This window comes from Mangifera indica, chromosome 5 (genome assembly GCF_011075055.1).
Source record: "Mangifera indica cultivar Alphonso chromosome 5, CATAS_Mindica_2.1, whole genome shotgun sequence".
Taxonomy (NCBI): domain Eukaryota; kingdom Viridiplantae; phylum Streptophyta; class Magnoliopsida; order Sapindales; family Anacardiaceae; genus Mangifera; species Mangifera indica.
This window is the reverse complement of record NC_058141.1, coordinates 10,065,386-10,085,346: the sequence shown is the minus strand read 5'-3', so window position 1 is coordinate 10,085,346 and position 19,961 is coordinate 10,065,386. Positions and strand designations below refer to the sequence as shown.

The following is a 19,961-nucleotide window of genomic DNA, read 5'->3' as shown; positions in this document are numbered from 1 at the left end:
TAAATTAAACAACTATAAAGTGCATACGCAAATGATATTCGACTGCCATGATATTAAAACATATAAAAAGTTATTCAAATGCATATGCAAATGAAGTGTTTTAAATATTTTCCGTCTTGTTTTTCAGGAGCGGTACCTTTTGGCTGGATAAAATGGAACTCTCCACCTCCCTGTCCTCGATTGTATTTTCTTCTATAAGGTTTCCCCACTTGACAAAATAAAATCCTGTTACAATTATTACTGCTCCAATCAAGCTGCAAGAAATTTTACATTAGATTTCAGGAACATCATAAGAAGCAGTATGATTGAAGGGTACAAGAAATTGAAATGAATTTGATCAATTATACCTTCCAAGACAAAGAGGCTCTCCGAGGAAGATGATATCCATGACAATGGAAAACACAATGGCCAAGGGCTTGAACATTGAGACATAGAGAGGTCCAATGCTTGACAGGCACCATGTCACTAAACACACTCGAAGCCCTGACCCAATTATCGCCTGCATATTAAAAATAAGCAACTCAATCATGAAATACTAGTGTGAAATATTGTAGAATCTATATCTTTCAGGTAAAGTGTGTTCGTGGCAATCATCTCACTCTCTATTGATGCAGGAAATTGCGTCAACGTAATTACATGACTATCCTAAAATATTACGGGAGAGGTGTAATTGGAGTGCTACAAAGAGTATTCGTGTTAAGTAGATAAAACAATAAAAGAAGAAGAGAGTTTTTTAAGTGGTTTGGTAGCATGAGCAAAACATATGCCCAAGTGTCTTTTGGAGAGAATTTAGATAATGTATTTTGTGTGAGCTTAAGAGGATGCTTATGAGAGAACATGAAATCTTGTAGTGAAAGCTAGTAGTCCAAAGATCAAAAAGCTCTGACTCAAATGCTCTATTGTTCTTGCTGAAAAAAATGATCCCCCTTTCTCTTTTCTTCCTCCTCTCCATTTAGCCAAGAAGGAAGGGAAGATTGAAACTACTAAGATAGAGGAGGTTTAAACTAGGGTTGTAATCTTCTTGTCAAGGGGATGCCTTTAGAGCAACATAGCACGTGATAACATGAGTCATCTGCGTCCAAGCATAAATTATGTAAGTGTACTATGTGAGTTGTCTATACGCCAATGTGAGTAATCTATTAGTACTTCGTGTATTAATTGAACAAATAAACACAACCCAGATTTTAAATTTTACTCAACAATATGAAACCCTAACCCATAGATTAGGGTTATGAATTAACATTTAATGTTAAAATCAGAGAAGGAAAGATTAATGTACCAATGTTTGTGGCTCCTCCTGTTCATTATCTCTTCACAAATAAGAGCTCCACAATCATCCAAATTAGAAAGGTTGCTACTTATCTACATAGGGCATCAAAATCGTTGTACAATGAACGTGGAAGTCATAGAGGACTTTAGAGAGGTGCTGCTAGCATCCATTGGATAGATTGATCAAAAATGGAGAGAAATGTTCAAAGATAAATATTTGAAATTACAATGTGAAGTGAATAGTGATAGGTCAGGCAAAATATTATTTTAATTTATATTTTGCATGGAACAATAATTCCTAAATGCAGATCAAAGACGATCAATCTTTCATATGGAATGAGTGTTCTCTCTCTTGTACATTAATCTTAGTCGCATTAAACAACTATTAAGCTCTAATAGTTAACCCTTATTACATGTGATCCATAGATTCTCTATTATATTGATAGTAAATAAAATCATGAATAATCAATGATCAGTCATCCCTCTAATCACATACCAAGAACGTCTTCTAGCAAGACATCATGAACACCTAAATAATAAAGATAGAGTATATGAAAAATGTGAATCTAACAATAGTATGAACTATTGTGCAATCAAATCAATTTTATCATTTGATATCTTACCAAGAGTGAGGTATATAAATGGTATTTACCTTAAAAAATCTTTTGGTATTGATGTTTGATTAGTCAAACAATGACCAAACTAATATTGATTAAGCAACAACTTAATCCACTATGACCATAGATTTGTAGTACTTTACCATAATCAAACAATTCTACTAGATATCTTCTTTTATAACGAGGAGTAATGAATCCTATATTAATCCACCATAACCTTGATCACTTCTTGATATAGTCAACCACTACCATATTAATAAACCCAAATAAAATGTTATATTAGACTAGTGTCAAACTAGGTCAATTGGTGCATGAGATACTTCGATAAGCTCAAATATAAGAATCACATGTGTTACTATCTATTAAAAGATATTATATAAACACTAGGGTTATTATTTATATAGAATATTTTAGCGGGTCAGTCCAGTGAACACACAAACAATATGAACCCATGTGTTATACCAAATTATCAACAAACAACCAAACATGTAATACATGTCACTACCTTTAGATAGTTTTGTAAGGTTGTTCAGCATTATAATAATTTTACCATATTATTTATAGCTTAGACTGGGATAATACTGGGGCTATGAATGATTATAGGATGAAAATCATATATGTACATAGCATCCTCACAATCAAGATAGAAGTTGATTCCTTTGTTATGATTTTATCATTCCAAGGGTATTTATCTTAACATATATGTAAAATATACGCATACAGATAAAGAGTGTCATTTATTGATACATAAATATGACTTATTATAAACATTTATTGTCAACATGATTGTTTCTAGAGCACTAACTCCAACATTATCTACATGTATGAGACACAACTTTTAATATGTTGAACTTGACGTGAGTTATATACATGTCAAATTTGACATGAGTTCTTTACGTGTAGGTGTGAGCTTAGGATCTTGTGGCAGTTGTTGGGATGGTAGGTAAATGCTATATCAAAGCTTCTATAATATTAGTTAGGCTATCGATCGCTATATCCAACCATCTCTCAGCTTGTGATGTAATCAATTAATAAGAAACTGCATGTTGACTATCGACAATAGGGGAAGACTATTTATAGTAGTGAGCTCTTTGATAATTAGTAGCAAATTTTTCAATATAGGCAACTGCATCATGTGGTTAATTGTCGTGTTTCACTTAGCCTGGGCAAGTGGAGTGTTTTTGGTGCAAACCATAGGAAATCCTTGTGTTGAAGCAAATATGAAGTAAGCTTGAATGAAATACTGAAGAGTTTTCAAGGGCCTTCCTGCTGGTGTCAAAAATTGTTGATGCAATAAATTGCACTCACATAATTATGTAATTATCTAGAGATATTATGTGAGAGCTGTAATCACAATGTTACAGAGAGTGTCCATATAAGTACAAAAACAATAAAGCAATAAAAATAGAAAAGAAAGTTTTTTAAGTGGTTTGGTTGCCTAAATAAAACCTACGTTTATTGTAGTGTTATTTACTCCATTTTACAATGTGTTTATAAGGAATAATTATAAAAGAGTGACCAATAGTCTTTTGGAGTAAATCGAGAGAATATAATTTGAGTAAGCTTAAGAGGATGATTATGAGATAACAAGAAGTTGTAGAGTGAAAGCTAAGAATTTCAAAAGATTAAAAAGTTTTCTCTCTTTTCTCATTTTCCCTTTTTTTTAAGCCAAGAGGATGAAGGGGTATTATTGTAATTATTGACATGCAAGAGGTTTAGACAATGAATAACATAGATGACAATCATATTATTTGGACTATGAGAACTGACATTGATACATTATTTCCTATGCAATGTGACAATCATGAGTTCTTCATAGTGATTACTACATCTTAGTGTTTGTTTCAGTAATAACCAATATATGAGTTAGTGTGGGGTGGTCAAACCATCTTCATACACAAGGTGAACTTACTTTACCCGTAATATAGGAATCGAGACGGGTTACAACATGTCTTGAAAACATGTTTTATTGGTATCTATTCAATTGAAGATAACTTGCAATACAATAACCTTAACTTTTTTCACAAGATGATTTCAGGTAAGTGCACCAGACTTTGCATTACCAATAGGGTGTGCTTAGTCCAAGGGAATAAAAAATTACTTAATAATCTATCTTTTATTACTAATATTTCTTTATTTAGTTAGCTGGGTAATAAAATATTACAATAACTTTTATTATCAAGCTAACACGACAAGTAAAATAGAAAATAATCTGATTATCATATTTTTTTCAGTATTAAAAGATTATTATGATAATTTTAATTTTGTTACAATTTTACCTTAATAATTTTAGTTTAACATATTAAAAGCATTTAAATAAAATAATATTTTAATATTCTTTTATTACTACTACCCAAATACAATAATTATTCATACATATTAATTTATTCAAATACAATATTAATTTAAACCTATTAATCTTAGATATCAATTTTTATATTAATATTTCAATTTTTGTAATAAAAAAGTTACCCCAACCAAACACAACCTTTGTATATAACATTCATAATTCTGTAATTTACCAGTTTGATATATGCTTACCGAGTAAAAGATGGCAATCAGTCCTATGTCAAGTCCTAGCTTCCAAGCATTCGGGTCCTTAACAAGAATCAAAGAAAGTAGTGTAGACATAATGGCAGTAAAGAAGGATTGGTAAGCCACAATGATTAGCACTGATGGGAACCTTCTGAAAGTTATGGCCTGCCAACATTTCACAACTAAATTAAGTAATTAATTGTAACTTTTTCTATTCGCTTGTCAGCTTTTGAAAAGTATAGAGGATCTTATTACCTGTAAAATGTACCATGCTGAAATCAGAAAAGCATCAGCCGCTAGGAAAATTCCTCCTAGGATCCAGCTTGAATATTGTGGTGAAAGAAATGAATCAAGAGATAAGACAGAGAGATGAGAAAATTTCTTTATAATCGGAGGGCCCCTGTAGAATGTAACAACAAATGCTCCGGCTATCGACACAATGGTTCCTAAGGACTTAGCTTGGCTACTTGTGCTCATCCATTTTACTTTTTCCATCCTAAAACACCCATGTGAATTTCTTCAGAATATTAATTATCCTACTATCAGGCACTTTAGACTTTGAATGGAAAAGGGAGAAGAACCTGAAAATGACAGCAAGCAGGAAGGTAAAAGCCGGAATCAGGTTTAGCAATGCGGTGCTGAGCATAGGAGAGCTGTACTGTATGCCAACAAATGCGCATATCTGTGCCAACACTCTGTGCAACTAGGGAGTCAAATACAATTTGAGGCAAAATCATAAAGATATATGAAAGTTCAAGTTAATGAATGTTACCAACCCAGAAACTGAAAGCAATAATAATTTGCAGAGAATGGAGAAGGACATTGGAGGACACTCTGATCTGTTGCACACATCAGAAGACAAAGAAAAAACCTTTTAGAATATATGTATACTAGAACTTTGTATTAAAGAAAGGAAAGAGATAGAAGGACCTGTGAAATATGAGGGAACAAAGAACAAAAATGAGAGTGCAGAGGATCTGAGAATAGACGATGAGGACATATTTGTCAGTTCCCTTAGAGATGGCAGCCTTGATGACTTCCATATTGCTAACTTGAATAAAAATAACAGTCACCATTCCCAGAAAAGGCAACACTGCTCTTCTACTACACAGCGCCATTATCAGAATTCACCAACTCTCTCTCCCTTTCTTTCTCAAATACACATTCCCACAGTCCCAGACATGGATGTAGGTGCGCAATAATATGACAACCAATTTATGCTTTTTCTTTTTACTTGGAAATATTCTCAAGATCGTAGCCACGTTTGGGCTGTCCTGGTGTAATTTAAGTATATTAAGAAATTTGGATTATTTCGCAACTCATGTGAAAAGAGTACAGATTACAACTGTAGGCAAAGACAAGATCGATAGTATATATAACTAAATTAATCTTAAGCTTTTGATTGCTCATTGGACAGATTTAATCTGGCAAGGGAAGGAAAGGAAAGGGATCATGTGATACATTTTTTTTTCTTTTAAAGCGAAGTGTGTAATAGAGACAGACATATATTTATAGTTTATTAATAAAATTATAAGATATATTTAAAACTTACATTTACTGAAAAATATATTTAAATCACTGCACTTTTCCCTTGAATCAATTATTTTGCGCCTTCCAGTGAAACAAAAATCTTAAGTGATATATATTTGTTTCACCCTACTCAGATTTTAACTGTTTAGAATGGTTAAGTGACATTTATTCTTTACCAAAAAAAAAAAATTATGATACCAACATTACAATTAGAAGTTATAAATTTTGAAAATATAAGATACTAAAGTTTATATTATAATTTAGAGTAATGATATACATACCAGTTCTTGAGTGCATATATGATATATCATCATCTGATTGAGTATTACTTTATTCTTAATTAAAATCACTGAATCATTGATAACACATATTAAATATATACTCATTTGTGTATTTAAAATGGATATATTTGATTTTATTGTATAGTTTATATTAGATATATATTTCCGTATAATAAATTTATGCATACCAACTTTTAGAATATAAATAGGTACACACTTAATATATATCATCATATGATTAAAAAATTTTAAATTAATGATAAAATAATACTCAATTACATGATAATATGTACAAATATATATTTATTTATATATTCAAAATGAGTACACATAATATTACCCATTTCTGTATTTGTTGCATGAGCTATTGAGCTTCATAATTGTTGGATGCAATTTTAGACATATAATTGATAAAGATTATTATAATTAAACATTACCCAATAAAATATAATAGAGTTATAATTTCATTGACAATTGTATTGTTAATTGTAACTAGACCCCAGTATCAGATTCTTGGGTACATCCATGGTTGCAAATTAAAGGGACCTTTTCATGGGATGCTTTGAAATTCTCAATCTCGTATCCTTCAATTGTGTTTTCTTCTTTAAGCTTTCCCCACATCACAGCATAAAATCCCGTAACAATTATCAGTGCTCCAATCAAACTGCACCAGATTTTAAATTAAACACTAAACTGGACAGTTCAGTAACTGCAGAAATTACAGTTAATTAGGCAAGAAAGTATTTGATCATTCAAATTCCTATAATTCTATTTTTGTTCCTGAATATTACTGGTCTTTTTTTTTTTAAAATTGATTCATATCCGATAAAGAAAGAAAAAATTGAAACGAAATCAATCAATTGTACCTCCCAAGGCGAAGAGGGTCTCCCAGGAAGACGATATCCATGACAACAGAAAAGAGAATTCCCAAGGGCTTGAACATTGAGACATAGAGAGGTCCAGTCCTTGAAAGGCACCATGTCATTAAACCCAATCGAAACCCAGTCCCAACAACTGCCTGCAAGTAGAATTACAAGCATATTAACGCAAAGAATGAAACTTTCTATATAAACAAATTGTATATTACCTCCTCGGTTTATAAAGATAAATTTGTACAATTTGTTTATATAAGTAGTATTACGTAGAGCGGCTTTCTGCATGCTTACTGAGTATAAAATAGCGAGAGCTGCCATATCAGGTCTGAGCTTCCATGCAGTTAAGTCTGTAACTACAATCAGAGAATATGCCATGGATAGAATAGTACGGAAGAAGAAATGGTAAAACATTATGATTAACACTGATGGGAACTTTTTCAGGATTGATGCCTGCGAAATTACCAAAAAAAGAAAAAGAGTAAATCACCATCTGTTTTGGTCTCTCAGTTTAGTAGAAGTGCCAATCTAACCTGTAAATTATACCATGCTGAATGGAGAAAAGCTTCAGCCGCCAGGAAAATTCCTCCTAAAATCCAGCTTGATTGGGGGGAAAGAGATTGAAGTGGTGAAAAAGAGCCAGAAACCGTCTTTATTATTATGGGCGGGCCTCTATACAATGTTACAACAAATGCCCCTGCTATTGACACTACAGCTCCCAAAGACTTAGCTTGGCTGCTTTTGCTTCTCCAATTTACCTTTTCTATCCTAAATTAAAGAACCCATATGAAAGAACTCCAAGTTTAGAATTTTTTTTTAATCAAGAATATTCCCATGGAGAAAATCTGATGTTCATGAAGTTATATTGAGGTAGACTCTGAACAGTTAAGACAAATTAAAGAGGGAAGAACCTGAAAGTGATAGCAAGTATGAAGGTAAAGGCTGGAGTGAGGTTGAGCATGGCGGTGCCTAGCGTAGGAGAGCTGTATTGTAAACCAACAAATCCGAAAATCTGTGCTGAAATTCTTCATGTAAAAAATAGGAAAGAAACAAGTTTAACATCAGAAACACAGAAAGCAAACAATTTTACAGAACTTTAAATTAAAAAAGAAGTCGAATTATAAAGTTATATACAAACCCAATCACAGAAAGCAAAAACAATTTGCAGAGAATGGAAGAGTTGAGTGGAGGACGCTCTGATGTGCTGATAATCAGTAAACAAAGATCAAGAACAAGTAGTTCAGCTGAGGACTTCCAGTCACAAGTTTTTTACATAAAAATAGCAATTTGTACCATAGAATGAAAAGAAAATGGAGATATAGGACCTGTAAATTAGAAGGGAACAGAGAAGAAAGAGGATAGTGCAGAGGGCATTTACATAGACAATTATGACATATTTGTTAAGCCCCTTAGACATAGCCGCTTTGATTACTTCCATGTCGCTAACTTGAGTCAAAATCACAGTCACCATTCCCAGACTGGGTATCAGAACTCTGCTATTACATAGCTCCATTTCTGCCTCTCCTCTGTTCTCACTCTCATGCACTAAAAAACCTAGGTTCAGCTTCAGAAATGAATTGACCAATTAATAAGCACCAAAAACAATTATACATCTTGAAACTTCAGCTCTAACAGCATTACTACAGTGTGAAAAAAAAAATCTATCTCAACCATACAAAGGAGTAGTTTTCACTAACATGTAGAATTTGGCATTATGTGTTGTCTTATCTATCGTGAGGATAGAAACACAGCAACCAAGCTAGGGAGCAAGGGGGAGAAAATATTTGGTGTGCACTTGTTTTTCAACTAAGGTGATTTTCAATGATCCCAAATGTTGACTTGCTGCCTCTTCCAACAAAATTTCTTTAGAAAAACGATTTTGTTTAAATATTTTCAAAACTATTTTTTTAATGAAATAGAAAATCAATTATATCACTGACACTGTTCATTATTAAGACTTTTTCTAAAAACCAAGAGAAAATATTAGGGTTTTACTATATTAATCAGTATTTTAGATATTATATAGATATAGTCAAGAGACCTAATATTAAGTAAACTCTAGTAGCACTTTCGTGTTTTAATTTACAATTTTATCTTAAATTTAATTAAAAATCAAACAAATTCATTCTAATCAAAGTAAATAAATATTTTATTATATTGTTTCTTTTTTTCTTTTTCAATAATTAAATCCAGAAATTTAAAAATTTTTTGGGTCATCATGATTTGTGCCTACTATGAATAACTCGAAATTTAATATTATCCTTTAATCAACGGTTCAACATTATTGTATATTTCGGTTAATAACAAGTATAATTTATTAAACTTTTGTTTGAAATTTGTTTCGAAATTAAAAAAAATCACGGATAGAAGTAATCGCTTCTATCCTTTTTTTTCACTCCCACCTTATTTATTTTATTAATTCTCAATTGTTCTTGTTAATACAAGTTATAAGTATAATTATTAAACTTTTTTATATTATTTAGAATTAAATTTTATGTTAAATATTAAGAATAGTAGTGATATGCATGATCATTACTTTGTTAATTCTAGTTCTTTTTTAAGTTAAATTTAGTTTTAAGAATCATTAGATTTGAGATATTTGAGTGTTTGAAAATGAGTTTTGGTCGGTCATAAATTTTATTCACCTTTGAAATAATTAAGTCTACCATTCAGATTATTCATAGATTTTATTTACCTTTCAAAAACCAAATTTTATATTTCATTTCTTCAAATTGTTAAATATATCAATATCGAAATAAATCCAAAAAAAATTTTTAGTGATGATGAAGTGAATTAGAGATAAGTGAAGATGATGAGACTGTTAAGCTTGATTACAAGATAAATTTTTGGGCTGAGAGAACAAGTTTTTATTATGGCCAAAAGACTTGTACGCACCTAAGGTTTGATGTAATCTCAAACTCTCATTTGTCAATTTTCAAAAATCTAAAGTTCTACTCATTAGTCAATTTTTGCTAAAATTTTTAATTAGATATAAGGATAAAATGATTATTTTAAAAAAATATTAAAAATATATAATTTTATATTTTCTCCCCAAGTTTTAAAAACTAATAACTTCATATCTGTCTAAAGTTTTTCAATTTTAAAAAGTCATATTTTTTCTCCCAAACCTAGGGTTTTTTTCTTCACCTCTACCACCACCATCTTCATCTTTGGTGACCTCTCTTTTCCACCCTAAATTATCACCGTCAACCAACCACATATTCCCCTTTCCATCACTCCGACCACCCATATGGATTTGACAAATTCAGATGAAGAGTTTCATCTGAACACGTCGTCTAGACAAAACTTTTTGTCTAGACGATGTATTCATCATCTGGCATAGTCTAGACGAAAAGTTTTGTCTGGACGATAACGTGTCTAAACAAAACTCTTTGTTTGGATTTGTTGAATCCATACAAGTGGAAAGGGGAAAATATGATAGGTCAACTATGATGGTTTAGGGTGAAAAAAAGAGGTCATCGGAGACAAAGATAGTGATTAGAGAGATGAAGAGAAAAAAACCCCTAAGTTTTTTTTTTTTAGAAAGAAAAATATAACTTTTTAAAACTGAAAATTATAATGAATCATATTTTTTAAATATTATTATTTAAGCGATGATTTTACTTTTATATCTAACTAAAAATTTTAATAGAAATTAACTTATGTGTAAAACTTTAGGTTTCTTAAAATTGATCAGTGGAAGTTTAGGACTATGTCAAGCCTTGGGTGGGAGCAAGTCTATAGGCCTTTATCGTTGAGAGATGCCGTGAAGATGATGCCAAAATTTCTAAATAAGAAAGAGTAATTTTGAGAGAAATGTCATTGGCCGAAGGAAAAGTAAAAATGTGCCAGTTCACAATTTTTGCTATCAAATAGTGTCTAATATAATTTCTCTTAAAAACAAATGGAAGACGTACTTCAATTAAAATTTTAATATTATGGTTCAATTTTAGAATTTAAATTGTATGTGAGTATGATCATTTGAAAATTATTTGGTTTATTTCCCTTGTATATTTATTTGAAAAAGAAAAAGAAAAAAAATCTAAAACTCATAAGAAAATTTTGTAATACCTTCACTAAATTTGTGTTCATTTATTAATCACACATATTAATATAGTCTCCAGAAAATTAAACACAATACATAAAATCTCCCTCATGCAAAAGTTCTATATTTGCATGTCATATTTTGCAGAAGAGGAACTTTCTGAGAGGATGACTTGAAGCTACCAATTCCATTGTCATCCACCCTCAGCTTCTCTTGTGCTTGACCCCAGATCACAGCATAAAAGCCAAGAGCTATAGTGGCTGCTCCAACCAAACTGCAAAAACCATTCAAATAATATTGCACTTCCATTGGAATTCCATTTGTATTTCCATAGACTTCTGTTTAAGAATCATAGAAAAATTATACCTGCCAAGATAAAGGGTATCCCCCAGTAATGTAACCCCAGAGACAATCGCAATGACCATTCCGAGTGGCTTAAACATGGAAACATAGACAGGCCCCTTCTTCTTTATTGCCCATGTATGAAGTGCAGATCGAAGTGATACCGCAAAAGCTGCCTAGAGATTAAGTAGCACCATCTACTTAGTCCAAAAATTTAACAGAAGCTAGAACTTAGCAAAGGTTCTTCTCCACACTTACCGAATACCCAATTGCCATCAAATCGATGTTAGGCCCCAGTTTCCAAGCGTTTGCATCTTTCTCTGCTACCAGGGAGACTGTAGCAGACAGAATGGTCACAAAGATGCAGCAAATAAGTGTCACCATAAGCTCTGCAGGGTAGTCCCTAATAATCCATGCCTGAATATTTAAGAAGAAAAAGAAAATATTACTATTGACCTTTTTTCTGTTAATCCCGTAGACTGGTGCTTGAAATTTGAATACCTGGATAATGTAATACAATGCCAGAACAACACTGTGAACAGCTAGAAAAAAGCCTCCCAGAGCCCAATGTGATTGAGACGACAGAATAAATCCCTTAAGTAACTTTTTTGTTGATGGAACAACTGTAATGGGCAAACCTTTGTATAGAGTCACAATTAGCGCCCCTGTAATTAATACCAAGGTTCCAATGGACTTGGCTTGACTGCTTTGAACTCTTAAGTCCAGGTTTTCCATCCTGAAAACTACCAATATTAGTCCAGTTAAAAATTATTAGGGAAAAGAATAGATCCATTATCAAAATATCATACACAGTGAATCAGGAAAAATGATTTTTAATCCCAATGAGTCTTGTGTAGACTTATTGGACATTTGACAGAAACAAGATAAGGTGATCACTGATGATATGGAAAGCCTAGTTAGTGGAGCCCCCTGGAAGTTTCCCTCAGCCAGGATAAGAATTGGGTGTTTCTCATCTGACACAATTATGCTCAGTCGTAGTTTCCATTTTCATTTCAGACACTGTGTTGGAACAGAGTCAGCAAATTTTTAATATGATACGTTAATATGATTCAATGTGATAAAAAATAAAAATAAGATTAAAATTGTGTATTTTTTATATAAAATTTATTTTAAATTAATTTGAGACGATTCTAAACTATAGTAAAATTTGTTAAGATAAAATATCAAATGTTGGAGGACAATATAAACAATAATTAAAATTTTATAGATTATATATAATTATATTTTTGTATAGTTGTAATAACTTATATTATCCTTAATTTTCATTTAAATATTTGATTTTATTATTTGTTGGTGAGAATATAATTCGGTTAATAAGATTATTAACATGTTTCGAAGATTTATAATTTTTAGACAATTTATAAATAAGATAAAATATTATATTATATATTTTATTAATAATAAATTGACATAATTTGATCAAAAAATTAAAAAGTTAAAAGAGTTAAAACAATAAATAATTTTAAATCAATTTAAGTTATATCAAATCAATCTAAATATTAAAAAATTATGTTATAATTAAAAAATTTTAGATTCAGACCGACTTAAAGTTGAAGTTCTCTGACCCAAAGCCCGATTAATACAACATATGCACAATTTAATAACGCGAACTGTCACATCTATGTTGAAATTTGTCCATGTCTCCTTTATTGATATTTTACGAAGTTTCAACCCTTTGTTTTTATGTATGAGTACGATGGACATTAACATGTGGTGTCGAATAATGTTAATTGAACAGGGCCACAATAAAGCAACCAAACCAAAATCACTATCATAACTTGGTGATCAAAAGGGAAAGTGTATCGACCAACCAATTAACATTGATCAAACGCCCCAAATTAGAAAATTCGTGAACTGAAATTCGGTCTTCCCTGAGAGGGGAAAACTGAACAGAGAAAGGAGAGAGAACCTGGAGATTACTGCAAGTAAGAAGGTAAAGCCAGGTGTTAAATCGATCATAGCTGAGGCCAAAGTCGGAGAGCTATACTCTATCCCAATATAATTAAACATCTGCCCGCAGCAACTACAAGAACAACTCTCATAAATCAACACAAAAATACGCTTGTTCATGTAATGAGATCACAATAAGAACTATAAAAAATATTATGAATGTTAACGTCACTGTGTTGATTAAGAAACTTGTACCTGACCAGGCCGAGGATGAAGATTCTATAGACTATGTGCCGCGTAAGCTGGGGACGACTACTTTTTCTGCTAAATGAGAAGACAAGGTAAAGAAACTGTAAGCTATTGTATGTTGTTCTCAAAACTGAGTTTAAGAAGAAAAGTTTTACCTATAGAAGATGAAGGAACAAGGAAGTAGGAAGAAGATGGCAAGGATATTAGAGTAGACAACAAGGACAAAGTGACTCAGGCCACCGCTCATGGCTGCCTTAGTTACTGTGTTTAAACCCACATCCAGAACCTCTAACGTCACCATAACTTGTGTTACACTTGGACTCCACATTTATTACTCTTTGTGAGGGAGGAGAGAATGTTATGTGATGCTCTAAAGCCAACTACAAAGCACTTGGCAATCAGGGAGGGGTTTCAATCCCAGAGATCTATGGGAAAGTTTGCCCCAACCGTAATGACACGGATTCCGGAGAACTATAAATAATATGACAAAGGTCATAACATTCATACGTACACTAAGCATAGTATTAAAACAACAAAAATATTTATTTATAAGGATTGTCACTCAAGCTATTTCATCTTCGTCATAGGAAGTACGTTTAGCCGATAGTTGAGAAGTAATCAATTGAGAGAGTTAAGTTAAGAGAAAAAACTAATATTGTTATCTCTGACAGCGTTTTGCAAACCTTAAAAAAAAAATTTTAATTTTTTAAACTTCAGATAAAAAATTATGAAATTTTCAAGCTAAAGGGGATAAATATAATAAAATTTTAGTTTTTTTTGTTAAATAATAATTTTACCCTTATTCTCAAACCAAACTTAAGTTAAACAGGGTTTTATAATTTTTTATTTAAATCAAACTTAAATTACTTTTAATTTTAATTTAATAAACTCAAACTAAATTATTTTTTTATTTGATTTAAACTTGAATCACATAATACTTAGACTTGTTCGAATCCACCCATATTTATACCCTTATTTATACCGAAGGTGAAGCATATGTGAAGCCCGCAAATGGACGCAAATTGAAGTCTTGTTGCATGTCAATGTGGGCTTCAGCCTGCAAAACCATTAGCTGCAAAGTCTTTGGGCCCTTAGACTTCCTCTGCAACTTCCCGGCCTAAATTTCATCACTAGTACGGCATCAATGTGGCATCTGATTTAAAGGCAACATACACAATATTGTTCATTAGGGGCCGGAGGATTACTGATCAGACAAATGACCATCAGTAGAAGCCCGGAACAGTATCAGAGCTTGGAGGATGAAGCTCCTGTTTATGGAGCACGTCATGCATTGTGATTCATACACGCTCTAATTGAAGGCAAGTTCATCTATTATCCTCTAAATACGTTTCTTCTTCTTTTAGGATGAATAATATTTCTAGCCTACAGTAATGTTGTTTGCATACAATATGAGGAACTCCTGGGCATCATAAAGTGATATTACTGTATTCAATGTGGGCTTCAGCCTGCAAAACCATTAGCTGCAAAGTCTTTGGGCCCTTAGACTTCCTCTGCAACTTCCCGGCCTAAATTTCATCACTAGTACGGCATCAATGTGGCATCTGATTTAAAGGCAACATACACAATATTGTTCATTAGGGGCCGGAGGATTACTGATCAGACAAATGACCATCAGTAGAAGCCCGGAACAGTATCAGAGCTTGGAGGATGAAGCTCCTGTTTATGGAGCACGTCATGCATTGTGATTCATACACGCTCTAATTGAAGGCAAGTTCATCTATTATCCTCTAAATACGTTTCTTCTTCTTTTAGGATGAATAATATTTCTAGCCTACAGTAATGTTGTTTGCATACAATATGAGGAACTCCTGGGCATCATAAAGTGATATTAGTTTTCAAGGAAATCATAGTCTATTCCTCAATTTACATCGCATCAAAAAGTTTGGAGGTCACTATTTCGTTGAAAGAAATCGATGGGAAACTGGGTGTTGCTCTTAACAAAATCTTGGTTAATTCTCTATTGGAATTGCTTTTATATGGTGGGATGCTTGTATTATTAATTAATAATATATGTCACATCTTTAAAGAAATGCAGGAAAGTAACTGCAAATATATATGATGATTTTGGCTCATTTTTTTGGCTGTTTCGTGGTTGCGACTGGTACCATAATGGACATAATTGCTTTCCTGTAGAGACTATGCAGCTATAGTGAACTGTGAGTTTAATTAGTAAAGTTCATCACAAGAGATGTCTGTTAGATGCTGACAGCGCCACAGCATACAAAATAATTGAATGGTAATTGGCAATGGTCCATACTCTAATTCATGTTGGGACAACAATAGATTTCTACCTCCTTAAAGGTATATCTTCTTTATGTCTTAAATGACTTAGTAGTGCAAGTGTAACAGTTTAATTATATCAGACAACTTTTCTAGGACCAGATGCAACTGCAATATGAAATGAATAAATAAACAATAAGCGACATGTGTATAACTTCACCTCTAAAATGACGCTACTTATTGAAGCCTGATTATAGTGGACCTTTTACCTTTATATGCACTGATTGATAGGTTGGAGATAAGTGGTGCTGAATGCTGTTAAGCTTCTGAGGTAAATCTTTTTTTGGATGCTTAGGCACCAGACCACAGTTCTATCTGTTTCAAGGTGGTCCAGATCTTTTAATTGTGTGGTCCTGATGTTTGATGGAGAATATATGCTTAATAGTGGTCCTGGATTATCCATTATGTAGATGGTACATCTCTGAGCATAGCACTCCTCAAGTTTATTTTGAGCATTATAATCTTGGTATGATCAAATTAAACAGGTCAAAAATTTTGGAAGCATATTATAGAAGTCACTTGTTACTGGAAAGCCAGTCAAAACTCTACTGACTGCTTCTGAAGTGGAACAAAACAGTGATTTCAAATCATGTCATTCTGGCATGTATTAATATCTTCATCTATCAGGTTGTTCTGATGTGTGACAAGCACATAGATCGCACTTGAGATTCAAAGTTTGTATGCTTGCTGTTAGTATGGTCTCAATATCAGGCTGCCTTTGTTTTTTTCCTTTCAATCTCCATCTTTTTATGACATGCTTAGCAATTACTATTATATGGACTGAAGTGAGGTAGGTGAAAGGAGCCATTTTGAAAATGTTTTTGAATAAATAAATGGGTAAATAGAAATAGCAGACTGGAGTCATTAACACATATTGGGTATAAGCTAAACGATTCCACTTACATATTAAATTGTAATTCAGAGAGAATAAGAGTTTGTTAACAAATGTAATGGCACGCAACCATACACTTCATGCCTATCATGCAGATTATGGGCAAGGAAATACAATCAATTTTATTTTCTATTTCTCTCCCTATGTCTTCTATCATCTCTCCTTGATTCTGGATTTTCTTTCTTTGTTCTGCTCTCTTTCTTCATCTTCTTCTTCTTTTAGTCCTGTCCACATCAGACTTTTATAATGCATAAGAAATTAACTTCGCAGTTTTTGATTATTCGAAATCCCAAAACAGAAGCAAAAGTAATATGATTAATTTTATTGTAATTTTGTTTCATCCTGTCCTATGGAAGCAATTCATGCATTTCCTGGCTTAATGTTTATCACTTGTCTATATTTAAAATTTTTGAAGCCATCCAATGCCCTTGTGTTACAAAAAATGATATCCTCATTCAATCGACAAGATAAACTTCAAATCTTGTACTATTCCCTTCTTTTTCTTCATTCTGCTCAAAATCATTGAATATATTCATGACATGAACAACTTAAAAGTGAAATTCTTTTGTCAGAATGGTACAGCATCTTGCATTTGGTTAATGTGTAGAACTTTTGAGGTATAAGGTCAACCAGCATTTTTGTGGATCTTGCAAAGCCTGTTTTGAGTTGCTTGGTTGCATGTTCTGAAAAATCAGGAGTATGTGCACATATAGTACTTGCTTGGATTAATCTCTCTGTGGCTCATCTGTGATGACTGTGTAACTTGTCTCATCATGCATTTTCACATACAATTTCATAAGGGTTTGCTTCCCATGTTAGGGCTGCAATTAACCACTTTAATATTTATGCTCTATGGTTTTTGATGCATTCTTTTCATATTGGGAATTTTCTGATTGAATGTAATAATCCCACAATGACAATCCATTATAGGTCTTGATGTTTTAGGCTTAAATATAATATATTTTTTTCCTCCAATGTGCTTTATAAGAGGCTAAATTAGTTTGAAATTGTAACATGCAGGTTAATGATCACTCCAAAACTATCCTGCAGCAGCAGCAAGGAGCAAGACAGTGACTTTTTCAGTAATATGGTGGATTGGCTATAGTTGAATTGCATCAGGTTCATAATTCAATGTACAATTTAAAAAATATATAACTGAGATTCCAACATATTAGAATTCTTTGAGTAGCGGCCAAGCAACTTACTGGAAAGTGGTTTTACGCACTTCTCACATAAAATGGTAGAATGCCTCAATAGGAAAGTGTAAGTGTGGAACCTCAACCCCTCATCTTTTGATGTCAGATGTCAATGGTTACATGAATTATTGTAAGGAGTATTATTTCAGAGAGCGGAGCCTAATGAAGTAGGCCACAGTTGAGTTTAGCAAGCTCAGTAGGATGCTTTGTTTTCTTTGTACATAAACCATCATGATGCCGCTAGGCTGGTCCCTTTCCCGAGCCCAAACCATTTCTGCCCAAAGTTTTGTTGTGCCTGTGAAGGTTACATTGCCTAAGATATTAGCCTTTAATAAGTTTACCAGAAAGTGGGCAACTTCTGTGTGGTGTTTTTGTCTGCCAAGAGAAGGGAAAACTGAACCGACAGATGCAAATGAGACTAGGATACTGAGTGTACAAGTTAAGCCACAGGTAAAGTTGAGAAGAAGCTTATATCTTTTTGATTGAATAAACTTTATTCTAAATCAATTGCTGCAAAAAGAGAACTTAATAACTGTAACTAATTACTAGAAATTGTTCCATCAACCCATGTGAGAATTTGGATAAATAGATCAGAGACAAATATGTCATACCTACCACTTTGTGATGAATATGTCCAAATCATAGGTCATTATCTGAAAAGATAATGCATTACTAAAGTGGTTGGGATTAGAGAGGAAGAAGGATTATCTAGGGCTTGTAAGCTTATTAGGGTAAAAAATGATTGATTACCTGGGTGAATTTAGTAAGCATTATTGGAGTGGCATGGCACGTGGAAGGCTCATGTGAAAGTGAGGAATGAATGAAGATGAAGATGAAGATGAATATGGTGTTGTGTTGTCCCAGCTGGTTTAAGAAGTACAAGAGGTTTTGATGAATTCCCTTTTGGGGTTGCCAGCAGAGGGACAGAGACCACTTGGTGCCACCAATTGGCTGGTTCTACAAAGTACCTTCACTCACTCATGGAGAGAGAGGCAAAGAAAAAGCTGAACGGGGGTCCCTTTGCTTATAGTACATTCATTCATTCTCAACTACTTTGACACTTGTTGCTTGTAATTCAGATTTTGTACCCTGAACTGGTATTATGAAGCATTGAAATATTTTGTATTAAGAAAGTTTCACTGTCTGAATGATTGGGGTAATTAATTAAAATAAATAAATAAATAAATTCTTCCTTTCAAATAATATATTAAAAATAAAATCATAATACAAGAATTGATTTTCACCTGAGAAATCATGCTTCTCCCGACCTAGATATGTCTAGTGAAAAATATGAATTAACCCTTATAGTAAATTATCATAAAACACCCTATCATGCATGTGATAAAATATCAATAAATCTTTAGGGGTAACAACTAGTAAAATATTATAAAATATCAATTAACCCCTTTAAGCATATCATCTAATAAAATATATTTAAAATAAACCCACCAAGCTTATTTTAAACTATCAATTAACCTTAAGGATTAGCACCATATCAAATATCATTTAACCTCATAAATTTGTTTAATAAAATTGCATTTTACCTCAAAATTGCTACTTAGAAAATTATATTTTACCTTCTTTCACCAAAATCACATTTGTAGATGTGTTTTTTTTTTTTTAAAATAAGATCTTTATTCGAGTTTAATACCTAAGCTTTTGTTAAGGTAGGCCCGAGCCATCCCTTAAATTAAAAATATATTATTATATCAACCCAAAAATTGAATCAGGGTTAGACAAATATGTTTTAAGCTCGCCCGCAAATGGGTCTGATATTATACACAAGGATTATACTTGTTTTGCCAAGTTCAGAATGTTTTGATTTTATTGGGGGATTTTTTTTTTTTTCCAGCAACAAAAGGTCACAAGATCAAACCCTCCTTTCTTTTCTCTCTTTGTTCTCAACATTCAAGGCACAATA

At 32.5% G+C, this 19,961-nt stretch overlaps 3 protein-coding genes and 1 long non-coding RNA gene across 5 annotated transcripts; 1 reads left to right on the top strand and 3 right to left on the bottom strand.

Moving 5' to 3' along the window:
• Window positions 1–72: 72 nt before the first annotated feature.
• On the bottom strand, window positions 73–5,539 carry LOC123215602 (WAT1-related protein At3g28050-like). The gene is made up of 7 exons (XM_044635773.1): window positions 5,352–5,539; window positions 5,198–5,260; window positions 5,003–5,116; window positions 4,677–4,917; window positions 4,428–4,586; window positions 348–499; window positions 73–254 (listed from the first exon to the last, which is right to left on the bottom strand). Exons 1-7 carry the CDS (start codon window positions 5,537–5,539, stop codon window positions 101–103), a joined length of 1,071 nt encoding a protein of 356 aa, XP_044491708.1. The 3' UTR covers window positions 73–100.
• Window positions 5,540–6,639: 1,100 nt separating this feature from the next.
• On the bottom strand, window positions 6,640–8,858 carry LOC123217460 (WAT1-related protein At4g15540-like). The gene is made up of 7 exons (XM_044638495.1): window positions 8,430–8,858; window positions 8,243–8,308; window positions 8,016–8,129; window positions 7,638–7,872; window positions 7,399–7,557; window positions 7,099–7,250; window positions 6,640–6,896 (listed from the first exon to the last, which is right to left on the bottom strand). The coding sequence occupies exons 1-7, from the start codon at window positions 8,615–8,617 to the stop codon at window positions 6,725–6,727; spliced, it is 1,086 nt and encodes a 361-aa protein (XP_044494430.1). The 5' UTR covers window positions 8,618–8,858; the 3' UTR covers window positions 6,640–6,724.
• A 2,295-nt stretch (window positions 8,859–11,153) lies between these two features.
• LOC123215426 (WAT1-related protein At3g28050-like) lies at window positions 11,154–14,162 on the bottom strand. 2 transcript variants are annotated; one of them, XM_044635505.1, is made up of 7 exons: window positions 13,807–14,162; window positions 13,658–13,726; window positions 13,422–13,535; window positions 11,993–12,227; window positions 11,750–11,908; window positions 11,516–11,667; window positions 11,154–11,423 (listed from the first exon to the last, which is right to left on the bottom strand). In XM_044635505.1, exons 1-7 carry the CDS (start codon window positions 13,977–13,979, stop codon window positions 11,258–11,260), a joined length of 1,068 nt encoding a protein of 355 aa, XP_044491440.1. In that variant the 5' UTR covers window positions 13,980–14,162; the 3' UTR covers window positions 11,154–11,257. The 2 variants fall into 2 exon arrangements, with proteins under 2 accessions (XP_044491440.1, XP_044491441.1); XM_044635506.1 differs by having other exon boundaries at window positions 13,658–13,723; window positions 13,807–14,161.
• A 1,644-nt stretch (window positions 14,163–15,806) lies between these two features.
• Window positions 15,807–19,165, top strand: LOC123215425. The gene is made up of 2 exons (XR_006502044.1): window positions 15,807–15,973; window positions 17,865–19,165. It is a non-coding gene; the product is annotated as an uncharacterized LOC123215425 (long non-coding RNA).
• Window positions 19,166–19,961: the final 796 nt, after the last annotated feature.